The sequence below is a fragment of the Gordionus sp. m RMFG-2023 genome, chromosome 5, assembly GCF_954871325.1.
Source record: "Gordionus sp. m RMFG-2023 chromosome 5, tfGorSpeb1-WG-v2, whole genome shotgun sequence".
Classification (NCBI taxonomy): Eukaryota; Metazoa; Nematomorpha; class Gordioida; order Chordodea; family Parachordodidae; genus Gordionus; species Gordionus sp. m RMFG-2023.
Window position 1 is genome coordinate 1,014,523 of NC_088779.1, and position 13,667 is coordinate 1,028,189.

The 13,667-nt window shown below is 23.4% G+C and overlaps 1 protein-coding gene across 1 annotated transcript; it reads right to left on the reverse strand.

The window, feature by feature from the left end:
• Positions 1-3,828: 3,828 nt before the first annotated feature.
• LOC135930027 (uncharacterized) lies at positions 3,829-10,550 on the reverse strand. The gene is made up of 5 exons (XM_065466795.1): positions 10,431-10,550; positions 7,751-7,828; positions 5,825-5,926; positions 4,304-4,467; positions 3,829-3,991 (listed from the first exon to the last, which is right to left on the reverse strand). Exons 1-5 carry the CDS (start codon positions 10,510-10,512, stop codon positions 3,926-3,928), a joined length of 492 nt encoding a protein of 163 aa, XP_065322867.1. The 5' UTR covers positions 10,513-10,550; the 3' UTR covers positions 3,829-3,925.
• Between the last annotated feature and the right edge of the window lie 3,117 nt (positions 10,551-13,667).

The following is a 13,667-nucleotide window of genomic DNA, read 5'->3' on the forward strand; positions in this document are numbered from 1 at the left end:
CCCAAAAAGTTATCAAAATTAATTACTAGTTTATTTAAGGCTCATTTAAAAATACGGTATCGCGTCATTAGAGAGAAACCATTAGAGAGAAAAGAGAAAACAATTATAGAGAAACTTTTAGAGAGAAAACAATTATAGAGAATATCAATTATAGAGAATGATTTTATAGAGAATGTATTTTAAGAGAATTTTTTATAGAGAAAACAATTAGAGAGAATGTCATTTATAGAGAATTTCGTATATAGAGAATGATTTTACAGAGAATGATCTTATAGAGAATGATTTTACAGAGATTGATTTAATAGAGAATGAGAGGAAATTTTGTAAAGAATGATTTTATAGAGAATGATTTTATAGAGAATTATTTTATAAAGATTTTTACTTAAAGATATGATTTATTTTATAAAAAAGTCATTGTATTTTACATAATTTTAAATATTAGAATTACCTTATATAAGCGAGGTTTTTCGATTATTAGACGAATTAATGGTAGAATAAAATTTCGACATGATGTGTAAGGAATTTAACGAAATTTATTTTTAAAGATAAGTACAAAATAAAATAGATAGTGTTGTTAAAAGTTACTTTGGCAATGTAATGCAACTAGTTAAGTTAGTAGTTAAATTTGGGAAAATATAACATGATACATTTAATATTATTTTATTAAAAATATAACTAGCCACTAGTCACAATTATTTTTTAGTGGATAGTAGAATTAGGGCTAACCGGATCGATTAAATTACGTTAAATCGAATGTATTTATATTAATATAAATTCATTGGCTAAGATTTAAATCATATAGAGAAACCAGTTACCTTTGCACGGATGCCTGTTTCATATGTTTTAATACATTTGGTGCACGGTTCTAAAAAATCCGCTAATTTGCAATGCAAACAAAACCGAAACAAATTTTGCTATGTACATAAAAATGTTAATGTCACTGGCATAACCAATTGAGGATGTAATTCATGGATTCGAGGAATTATGTGCCTCTAAATTTTATCAAGAAAATAGGGATATTCTCTCCCCTTTGATAGAATACTTTGAAGAGACGTGGATTGGCAAAATGATAGCGATAGAGAGGAAGTCGCCAATATTTAGCATTTCTCTATGGAATTGCTACGAATCGACACTATCTCGTGAACCGATTACAAATAATTCGGTAGAGGACTGGCATCGAAGTTTTTCGTCTCATATAAGTTCCCACCATCCAACGATCTGGAAATTGTTAAAGAGTTGGTAATTATATTATATTATAAATTTTAGCATTTTAATTTTTAGCTATCATAGACGAAGATAGCCTGAATTGTTACAAATTGGAACAATATTCTTTAGGAGTATTGGCTCCGCTGTCAAAGAAAGAATATCGCGAAAGATCTAAAATGATTTTTCTGAACCATGCAAAATTATTTAATGGCTTTATCCCATAATTCAAATTTAAATGTTTAAATTACATAATTGTATTTTTTATATTGGTATATTATTTATGCTATGTTTATTTGGATTTTTTACGAATAAATGATATTTCGAAATGAATATTGCTAAGCTCAGTATATTATCAAGGTTTATCTTATAAAAACTTTATATACAATAGTATTAAACATATTCTTTAAGTCACATTGCCAAAGTAACTTTTAACAACACTATATATTTTATTTGTAAAATTCCTTGCAAATTATGTCAAAATTTGTTTATCTCTTAGTGACATATAACTTTTAACCTAAGAATGGATTATCGGTGTGTCCCATCTATAATTGAATTTTTAGGAAGTATAATAATATAAGTAAGAACTAATTAAATTTTGCTGAAGATAAAAAAAGCTTATAAATGAAAATCTCTACATTAGTTTTGTCAAATTAAGTGTTTACCATTAACTAGCTACACTTTAGCTAAAAAATATTTATAACTAGTTATATTTACAAAATCGTAACTGTAGCTGTCTACATTTTATAGAAAGTAACTGCCAAAAGTAACTAATTTAATTTAAATAAATATAATTAAATAATATATTTAAATTTGTAAAAATTTTTTATATTCTTTTACTATATGATTTTCCTTACAAATCATGTCAAAATTTTGTTCTACCATTATTTACTAATAATCGAAAAACCTTGTGCAAAAACAAACAAATAATTTTCTGTACCGATTGTAATAATTCAAAACTACCCAAATATTCTCTTATATAAGGTAATTCTAGTATATAGTATTATGTCAAATACTGTAATTTTTTTTCTATGATATATATTTTTTATAAAATAAATTCTTAAATAAAATTCTTTATAAAATAGTTCTCTATAAAATAATAATCTTTATAAAATAATTCTATAAAATACATTCATTATAAAATAATTCTCCATAAAATAATTCCCTATAAAGTAATTCCCTATAAAATACATTCTTTATAAAATACATTCATTATAAAATAATTCTCTATAAAATACATTCTCTATAAAATACATTCTCTATAAAATACATTCTTTATAAAATCATTCTCTGTAAAATCAATCTCTATAAAATCATTCTCTGTAAAATCATTCTCTACAAAATCATTCTCTGTAAAATCATTCTCTGTAAAATCATTCTCTGTAAAATTATTCTCTATAAAATTTTTCGCTATAAACGACATTCTCTATAATTGTTTTCTCTATAAGTGCATTCTCTATAAACGTCATTCTCTATATAAAACTTTCTCTAAAAAATTTGTCTATAAACGACATTCTCTATAATTGTTTTCTCGTTTTCTCTATAAAAGTTTCTCTGCAAAATACATTCTCTGCAATGGTTTCTCTGTAATGACGTAGAACCTAAATACATGTTCCTTAACTAGAAAATTTATAGAAAGTTTATAGCTTTGCTCTAGAACCGCAATATGATTTATATTATATATATCACTTTAGGGTAAAGTTGTAATAGATAAAATAGTTAAAATGTTCAGTCTGTATATAGCTATATAAAAAGATATAAACGTCAAAAATGTAAATAAAAAATCAGAGCTGGCTTAACTGGGTAAATCTGGAAATTGCCATTAAACTGAGAAGAAGAAAAATGCCTACACCATATAAAAAAATATTTTTATGCAAAAGGGAACAATAATAAATGGTTTGTGTGTTATTCGAAATAAAATTTTAAAAACAGTCACAAATGAATGATTGAAATATGTACGATATGCTTAAAATTTGCGCAATTTGATATGCTATTTTTAATAGATTTTTATTTTACATTGCCATATTTTATTGTTTTGTTTAGTTTCTACTGAAGATTCGATGAGTGGTAAAAAAAAATAATAGGGATTATATATAATATATTTTATTTGTATCCTGGATTTTCATTAAAATGTAGGATGAAGAAAAATAAGATGGCTAGAAATCAAGACCTGATATCATATCCTATAATCTTGGCAAGTATTTGAGACTTACATCAGTTTATTTACTTCGTCTCAAATAATTATCCAGTGGAGATTAACTCTACTTAAATTTAATTACAAATAAAAGAAAATATTAAAAGGTAAAGATATAGCATATAATAACAAAAACAACAGCCACACTTGTTTTACTAAAAATAAAATAAGGCACAGGGCATTTGCATATGATCATAAAATATATCTCCACAGTGTATAGTCATGGAATGAGTAAACTCATTTAGTTAATTGTAATCAATATTTACAAAAAAGGCTTAAATAACTCTTGTTCACTATATTTAGAAATAGCCATGCTAGGAAATAAATGTGTCGTACTGGAGACTAGGATTTTACTTATAGTTGAAATATTGATGGAAATACAAAATATTATAAATTTAAACTTTATTATGATTATTTATATTATTCCCAATTTAATTTTTACCCCATGATTAATTTAATTTTTTTATATTAAAAAATGCTATCTTTTTTTTGTGAACACCCCAATGCCCATTTATACAAATTTATTTATTAAGCAATTGATTTTATATGATTAAGCCAAAGTAATCTAATAGATCTTGATTGATTGCCAATGCGCTAAATTAATAAATAGTAAAATAATAATTAGATTTGATTCTGGATTTTGTTTTCTTTCTTTCTTTCTTTCTTTCTTTCTTTCTTTCTTTCTTTCTTTCTTTCTTTCTTTCTTTCTTTCTTTCTTTCTTTCTTTCTTTCTTTCTTTCTTTCTTTCTTTCTTTCTTTCTTTCTTTCTTTCTTTCTTTCTTTCTTTCTTTCTTTCTTTCTTTCTTTCTTTCTTTCTTTCTTTCTTTCTTTCTTTCTTTCTTTCTTTCTTTCTTTCTTTCTTTCTTTCTTTCTTTCTTTCTTTCTTTCTTTCTTTCTTTTTCTTACCAATCCTTTTAATAAAAAGACGGAGCCTTTGTTGTTAAGGTTATATCTTTTGTAGACAGTGTTTCCATTAATATGTGTATCGGTTTGCGTAATCAGATGGTTAGTGCCATTAGTCGAATCTTCTTCAGGGGAAGGGAATGGTATAATTCTTACTCTGACAAAATCTTTAAAATATTAATAAAATTACATTCTATTTTTTTAAAAAAAATGTTTTATTCCAGATTATTAAATATTAGTAAACCCTATGTATTTATTATCAAGTGTACACATTTAAAATCTAGATAATGAATAAAATTACCATAGCAAAGACATTGTAACACCGGATATATATTAGGTTCGATTTAAATATTTCGATTATTTTTATCTCTGAAATTTAAAGGAGGCCCTATTAAAGTCTGACTAAAATTGTAATTATGTGTCAAATACGTGTATCGAAAAAGGAAAGCTATTTATAATTTTAAACGGTTAATGCGAATATAAAATTTGTAAGGATAATTGAAAAATTAATTGAAAAGGTTAAAATTGTAAGCAAATTTTATATGAAATAATTATTGATGATATGTAAATTTTAGTGGTATAAATAGTAAAATTATAAAATGTATTAAATTAAGGAAAAAGAAAAGAGAAAGTTTTATATTTTTTTTTAGTTTTTATTTATGTTATTTTATAGAATAATTTTGATTATCTATATTTTAATAAATTGATTTGTCATCTTCAATTTCTGAATTTTAATGATTAGTGATCGGATTTTACAGTTGAGGAATAAATTTCACTAATTACAGTTCTTCAAATTAAACATTATGAAAACCATAATGTAGCTGATTTATTTTCATATTTTGATGCTTTTAATCAAATAACAGGTAAATTACAATTCTAATTTTTATTAAAAAAAATTCTAATAAATATCTTTTAAAAATTTTATATTTATCAATTTAAATATTTTTATTCAAATTACTATTAATTTACAAAAATAAGAGTGTAAAAAAAATATGGTTTAAAATTTTATTTTTTAGAAATCAGAGGTCAGAATCTGATCCGGAAAACAAAATATTAGACCGAGAAAATACTAAATTGGAAGATTTAAAAAAATTATGAGAGGAAATTCCAAATAAATGTGTTTTTTTAAGAAATAATATCTAGGAAATTATTTAAATAAACGAAATTATCTTTAAATTTTTATCTAGGTTACACTGCCGGTTCAGTTAAAATCCTGACTTTAAAAATCGAAATCCAATCTAACCGAGTCCCATAAAATATCTGTAAAGATGTATTTGCTCTAACAAATATGGATGATGGATGGATCCAGATATAGTAAAAAAAATATATAAAACCTAAAACCAACAACAATGGCAAACGACACGACTTCTACAGAATTTAGAATCGAGCTAGGAAAAATACTTACAGGGAGACTTTAGTTCTTTATATAAATCGATGAATGACAAATGCCAAAACTATTTTTTGCAATATTTTTTAATTTTCAACGATATTTATAATAAATTAAGATTTTTTTAATTTTTTTACGAAATCCGTCTTCCTCCTCGTTCTTCTCATAATACACGTGTAGAGTTCCGTTGCAACTCTCGAACTTGACGGCGTCTCTATCCATGGATCCAGCTTGATGATCTTCGGATGATAAATAAAATAATTAAATAATATAATATAATATTTTCTTAAAATATAAACGTTAACTTGGAAAGAAATAAAATATTAAAATTGTCATATTTGTGTCTAATCTGATATGTAATCAAGCAAATTTCCTAAGGCTCCCCTTCTAAATATATTTTGTTTGCGAGGTCCTCGATTTAGTCTAAAAAGATATTAAAATTAGGAAAGCCCTCACCCGCCTCATATTTAAAAAAAATTTAAGCCCGTCACTCGCCCAATGTTAAAAATATTGAAGAAAAACCCTTGGGCGAGCTTACCTCTAGTAAATATATATTCGCTAAAATAGGCATTAGAGTTGGGTAAATATAGTGTCTTGTAGGAACCTCAACTCATAAAATCAAATGTGTGCTGTTCCTATATGATCTTATTTTTGGGGAATATATCTTGATAACGTAAAAATTGAGTAGTAAATAGCATGTTTTTTAGAAACGAAATGTAATTCTTATTTATAAACAAGTTACAGTTATAATTCTTTCTTTTTATATTAAATATAATTCCTTTACTCCCACATTGTTAATTATGCTTTTATTAAATGAAGACTATACCATATCCTTGGATATGGTAGAGTCGGTACTTAGACTAAGGAAACCACACCATATAAATTAATATAATTTACTATTCTAAACTCTTTTTATAAACACTAATCAGCTGTATTAATGTCTGGCTAGCTATCCAATGGTCTCGAGTGTAAATCTTGATTCTAAAAATTTTAACTGATTTAAAATTAAATAATATGGGACCTGTAAAAAAGAAGTATAATTAATTTGATTATTGTTGTGAAATGTATTTATAGTGACCTTAAATAAAAATAATATATTAGAATGAAACGACAAAAGTAATTTCTTTCTTTTAATCTAAAATATCTTATATATAAATCTATGTTTCATTTATTATCTTTATATAAGATGATATCCTTATTATAAACAGTTCACTAAAATCATAAGTTTCCTTAGACTGTTGGTTTATTCTAGGAAAGATTTTATATTTAGAGAAAACAGAGCATAAGCTTACCTTTTTTTGTTAAAGTCTAAATAATTACTCAAATTTACAAGGGGTAAGTTTTTGGTTCGAGTTTAGCCTATCTACCTATGACCAAGTTTGACTTCAAATTCAGGTTTCCATTAGAAAAAATATAATTTAAATGCAAAATCATTAACAACATATTTTAGTATAAATTAAAAATTCTTTACATAGGACAAAGAATTTTTTTTGTTTAAACTTACACAGTAAAATATATATATATCTTGAGTAATAGTTATGTTTTTAAACGACATTTTTAGCTGTATATTTAATATTTAATATTTAATATTTAATTTTATAGTTGAAGACTACGTTACACTACACAATATTCTTTGAAAAAATATGTTTTAATTTAATACAAAAAAAGAAGTAAATCTTAAAACATTCTTCAATATATTTATAAGTTTGATTTAATTTAATGATTATTATTAAAATATAAATATACCTATAATTTAAATTATATTTATATCGTTTAATAAGCCTTAGTTAGTATAATGAGATGCCACTCTTTAAAAAAAAATAAAATAAATGATGTTTTTATATTCAAAATAACTTTATCTTTTATTCTGCTTAGAGGAAGCTAAATAGAATGGTAAATATAATATTGTTTAGAAATAAGGAGAGTCAGGACCCAATCACGGAACCGATAGAGGAATTTATCTTTAAAAAAATGCCTATAGATGGAATATAATCTTCCGAATAATATTATTTATGATATGCATAACAGATATATGATTATGAATAATGAATTATTATTTATACCATATAAGATTGTCAAACGATTGTTAGTTATACATCTCTCTACAACTGTGTCATTATAAATTGTTTTGATTTCGCACCCTGGAAAGATTTCATTTGAAAATATTTTTAAAATAGTCATAGGAAAATTAAAAAAAAAAAATTAAAGAAATTAGCCTTTCCAAAAGTATAGATTAACTGATCTAGTGAATGTCAGCGGTTCCACAGGTTTGATGATTTAGATTGAACCGCGATGTTTTTCAGTCGGTCTTCGGAACAAGTTTAATTTTCATATATATTTGCAAAATTCAACTTTTAAATGAATGAGAAATTCATTTCCAAATTTAATTACTATTAAGATAAAGAAGTGAAGTTATCAAATTAATTTATTAAAATATATAGTTACTCATTATAAAATAAAATAAATAAAACTATAAAATAAAAACTAAAAATATAAAATATAAATATCAAAAAATATATAACTTTTTATTTTCTTAATTATTACATTTCCCATGTAACTATTTATACGAACTTTAAACGCTAAATTTACATACTATTAATAATAATTTCATATAATTGTCATTTAATATAATTACTAATGTTGTTAAATTAGCTAACTTTGACCAGTCTTAATCAAGCTTATAGACTAAAAAATTGAGTTAAGCTTCTAAGTTGAGTCTCAACTTGAAGATTTATAAGAATATATCTGGATAAAAATATGGTTACGCTGTTTTATTGACTAAAGACATCAATGATTACAATTTATTTTTAATTACCATTAAAATTTTTATATTCAAATTAATTGTTTTTTTTTAAATTATAAATAATTTTTTCTTTTCTTTCAATACATGTTTTTTAAGACCCTTCCCCTTAAATCGCCTAAATTTATTCTGAACTGCCAATACAAAATAGCTAGCTATACGATTATCGACAAATTTTAGTCTTTTCTTTAGTTGCTTATTGATTCTAAGACATTGATTTATCTCAATTCCAAAGGCAATTCTTAAATAATTATTTTATTGTGTTTCTAAAGATCTCTCAGTAAACGATTGTATTTTTTCTAGCCTTTTGCATATAATTTGTGGCTATCTATATTTATGCTATTGTCTTCTAATAACTATACCATCTCTTGTCAGGATAAAACGATTTTTTTTACCGTTAACAATTTCTTATAATAATAAAGATAACGCTCTCCTTAATAATCTCTTTTAACGATACTAACGATACCGATCTCTTGTAACGATAAAAATTTCTTGTAAAGATAGAAATCTCTTATAAATTGCGATCTCTAGCAACTAAAAAAACTAATTCTATATTCTTAAATTTAGTGTTGTTTCTAACTATAGCCTCTAACATTTGATCTTCCTTTTCCTAAGACAATTTCTCCGGATATTGATTCCATTGTTTATCTTGATTCATATTATTCTTTGTCATAAGGTCTATGGTCATTTCATAAATCTCTTCTCCACCTTTTTTTAGAATTTCCCATTTTGAGTTAATTTAGACTGAAGTTTTAGGTCCATAGTACGTAAGGCATCAAGCGTAAAATCTATGTTTTTTATGAGAGAGAAATACCACCATTTAATATGATCACAATTTAAAATTTTAAATCTAAGTTTAGACTATAAATGTTCAAATTTATAGTCTATAGGAAATTCATGTTTGAATATTATTTGATTTTTTTCATACCCTAATTTATCATACTATATTGTTTCTTTCCTTGTGGCGGCTTGAAATTATTAACCATTATCGTAGGTATTTTACAATGTTTAACCATTATATCGTATCTAATTTTTAGCTTTAACTTTAATCTATGTTTTAATTTTTATGCACTGTTGCTTTCAGATCCTGTATTTACTCATGGACAAATCCTTGTAGCTTAAAAATATAATCACATTTTCATATATATTTTTATTCATTGATCTTTAATTTGACTCACTCACTCTAGAGGTCTTGCGCAATTGGACATAAAAATCTGTCCACTTTTACAAGTAGAGAGTTTCCAAATTTGTCATAGCATTTTCTATAATAGTTAATAAGAATTTGATTGGGATTCAAATTTTTGGTCAAATTAAGGAGTTCCTTAAATTATCAAGTGCCTAAAAGTTTTTCATTAATATATCATAAAATATTGTCTTTACATGAACATTAATAAATCTATATGATTGCGTTTGCATTTGAAACTTAATGATCTAAAAAAATCTAACCTTGCCTAAAGGTTAGCAGTAAGATAAAAATATTTTGACTAAATTATTGTGAAGGTTAACTTATAAATAACTCCTTCAAGCAGCAAGAGAAGTCTTAAAAAAATTATTATTTTTTTTTATAATTAAATGAACAATAAATACAATATTTAAACAAATATGATGTGTTAGTTTAAGAATAGAAAATAAATTATATATTATAGAGGTTTAAAAAAAAATGATTAGATTTAGAAAGTTTATTTCCCAACATGGAATAGATATATAACCGATCATTCTTATAGAATAAAATTTTTTTCCCATAAGTGAATATAGAAAATATTTATGATAAGCCTATATTTGATTACACATTATGCTAATGAAAGCACCTATAAGATTTAATGATAATAAATATAAATAAATAAAAGTTAATATAGTGTAGAGCTCTTTCCTCTGATAAACAAAACACTAAAGTTTTAAAAAAATATACTGTAGGTAATTTATAAATGTAATATTAAATATACCTCGCAAAATTTTGTAGTTGATTACTATTAATAAGCACCAAATAGAATTGATCATATTTTTAGTGAATGATTTTGCTAACATGTTTATTGGTATAAATATAAGTTATAATTATATTATAAGGATCTGTTAATTATTAATAAAGAATGCTAGACTCAGACTTATATAGTAAACTTTTTTTAATACATTTTAGTATGTCCTTGATATTATTAATTAATATTTGTTATCTCTGTAATCATGTTGTTTTCATTTATAGTTAACTTTTATTTTAAAATCAAGAAATCAAATTAAAATATTTTCATACTTAATTAATTTAAAATTTTTGAGCCAATGTATCCTATCTTTATTTTATTAAGAAAAAAATATCTTATTTTTAATTATTTCAGACCGATTAAAATAAATTTTAATATCAGCTATTTTTTTAATTTTTTTTAAACAACTTAAGATAACAAATAATATTATTAAAAATGTTATTGAAACATAAGATAAATGAACGGAAAAATATCAATTTCAGAAAAGGAACTTAATAAGTATATAAAGTATCACGGTTGTTAAAAATATACTTTTCAAATTTATCTAGATACAGGTAACAGATACTACTTGGCTTAATAAAAGTAGCTTTATTTGATAAGTTCATATAAATTTTTTAAAAAAATTATTTAAATATAGTAGAATCTTTCTACTTATTTAATAAAAAACAAATTCGAAATTTAATTAATGCCAGAAATTTATATTAAGGGGTTGGAAAAAAAATATATAATTTAATCTTTTAATTATTTTTTTTTTATTTTCTTCGTCCTCAGACGAAATTTTTTAACAAGGAAAAATGACGCAAAAAGTATATTTAAAATTCTAATCTATTTCTAAAAAATAATTCATAATTATCCCCCTCCCTCTCCTTGTGAATAAAAAAATATCTTTTTTTTTCCTCGGAGAATTATTTTCCCCTTTTATTCGGTAAAGATATTTATCAGAGACAAGCAAACATGGCCCTACCGTATTTGAATTTTATACCCGGGCAGGGTCTAAAACTTTTTTAAAAAAATACCAGGGTCGGGCCTAAAAAAAATTCTTTTTAAATTACCGTGTCTGGCCATATATTTTAAAACTATTTTAAATAGCCAATTTGCTATAAAAATTAAAAGTTAAAATAATATAATTGTTCCTTTTATTTCGTTTGCATCCGTATTATCATTTCCATTCGTATAATAAACATTTCATGATCCTATAAATTTTAAATTTGAAAATAAATAATTCAATACACTGATTTGAAAAGGTTTAATCATGGGTATACTATAAACTACTCTATTTAAGTTACTGAAATTTACGTAGTCATTAATGGCAATCTTTCCTTCGACTTATTTTTTTAATATAAATATTTTGTAATAAATTAAAGTTAATAATAGTAAAAGCATAAAATTTATATAGAGTGCGGGATTATAACTGATAATACACTCCACCTGTTGAAACATATAAAATATTTTTTGTACGTGTTATAAAATAAATAGATGAGAAAAGAAAAATGAGACAAAATTAAGAAGGTTTATCCATAATAAAGCTGATCCCAATATTCTTTTAAATTGAGTAAGAAATAGCAATATACTAATGTAACATTATTTTATTCTTACTGTATATATATTAATTACCATAACCATTTTAGGAATATTTTATAGTAATCAATTACAATGTTTTGCAAGGTATAATAGTAATGATATAAAAATGAATCATATATATTTTTTTATTAAGGATTTTCACAATTTTAAAATATGATAATTACTAACACAAATAAAAAAATAATGGAAATTTAAAAAGTTAGCCACATAATTATAAATTTTATCATCTCTCGTTTATAAATAAATTATGGATAAATTTTAATTTATTGAATGAATATTGATAGTTATTATAAGGTGTAATATATTCTTTAAAATACCCTAAAAGCTGAATACTTACTCCTATTTTTTTTTATTAGTCTAAATATAATTATCAAAAACGAGCTAAGATGAGTTTAAATGTAAATTTGCCATTGCCAACATGGTGTCGTAAATTTTATGGAAATACACCCAAATAAGATTTTATACCCCTTTTCCTGTAAATAAAATTTAATTTTGAAAAGTTAACATTTATTTTCTTCGAGTTTAATTTAGAATTAATTTGTTAAATTAGTAAGTTCTAGATATTGTGAATGCATTATGCTATGTTCTTTGGGTTAAATTAGTGCTCAAAACGTTACCTAAAAAATGAAAGTTCTTTATTTCTATTATATTACTATCCAGAAAAATAAAATATCGTTGCGTAATTTGTTATTTCATAAAAATCATAATAAAATGAAATATTTTTTCTATGAAAATAATATATTATACTCCGAAAATATTGTTAACAATAAAATAAAACATTAAAATATATAATATTTACTAAAAATTATAACATACATTTTTTTAACCATCTATATAATATATATATAAGCGTGTCCCAACGTAAATCAAATTTAGCCAATAGGTGTTCTTTTAAAAAAAAAATCGTCCAATAAAAAATCATCACAGCATATTTGGTCCAATGATAATATCATACCAAATTCAAACATTGATGCAGTTACTTTATTCAAATATCATGTGACTAAAACTAACGCCAGTGATATTTAGTGTAATATACTAAAACAAATACTCATGATTAACATTTTATCACATGATAACCCGCTATATTTAAAATGTTTAAATGTTTCTATTTTTTGAGGAATAAATCACTTAGACAAAGTATTAAAATTACTTTATTGAATGTTATAGATTTAACTTAATTTTATTTATTATTTAAAATTTTTAACATCACAAACGAAAAACGCGAATCAATTTTTCTTAAACAAAAACTCCAATTAGAAATTTTGAAACATAATTATATCTGTTTTTTAGGAACATTTTTACTATAAGCTCTTTTTAGAGCCATCGATTTTTTTAAATATACATTCACTTTTAATATATATATATATATATATTCATTTTTTATTTTTATATTTTATTTACATGTTTTAAAGATATAAATTTTATAAATTAGGAAAATAAAATTTCCCAAAATTAAAAAAAAAAATTTATAAGTAAAAAATTGTTTCAAAAAATTAATAAGTATATTTTTTGTAAATGATATTTGAAATAAAATTAAGATTACATAAATTTAAGAAACCTTATAAGAGTGTTTAAAAAAATAATGAATGTATTATTATATATGGAAAACAAGTTAAATTATAGCAA

Excerpts from the sequence above, each read along its gene's own strand:
- LOC135930027 (XM_065466795.1), bottom strand. The coding sequence starts at position 10,512 with ATGTTAGCAAAATCATTCACTAAAAATATGATCAATTCTATTTGGTGC. Across the intron at positions 5,927-7,750 it reads TCGTTTGACAATCTTATATG|ATCATCAAGCTGGATCCATG; the intron begins GTATAAATAATA and ends TATCATCCGAAG. Across the intron at positions 3,992-4,303 it reads TCTTTTTATTAAAAGGATTG|CGCATTGGCAATCAATCAAG; the intron begins GTAAGAAAAAGA and ends TTATTAATTTAG.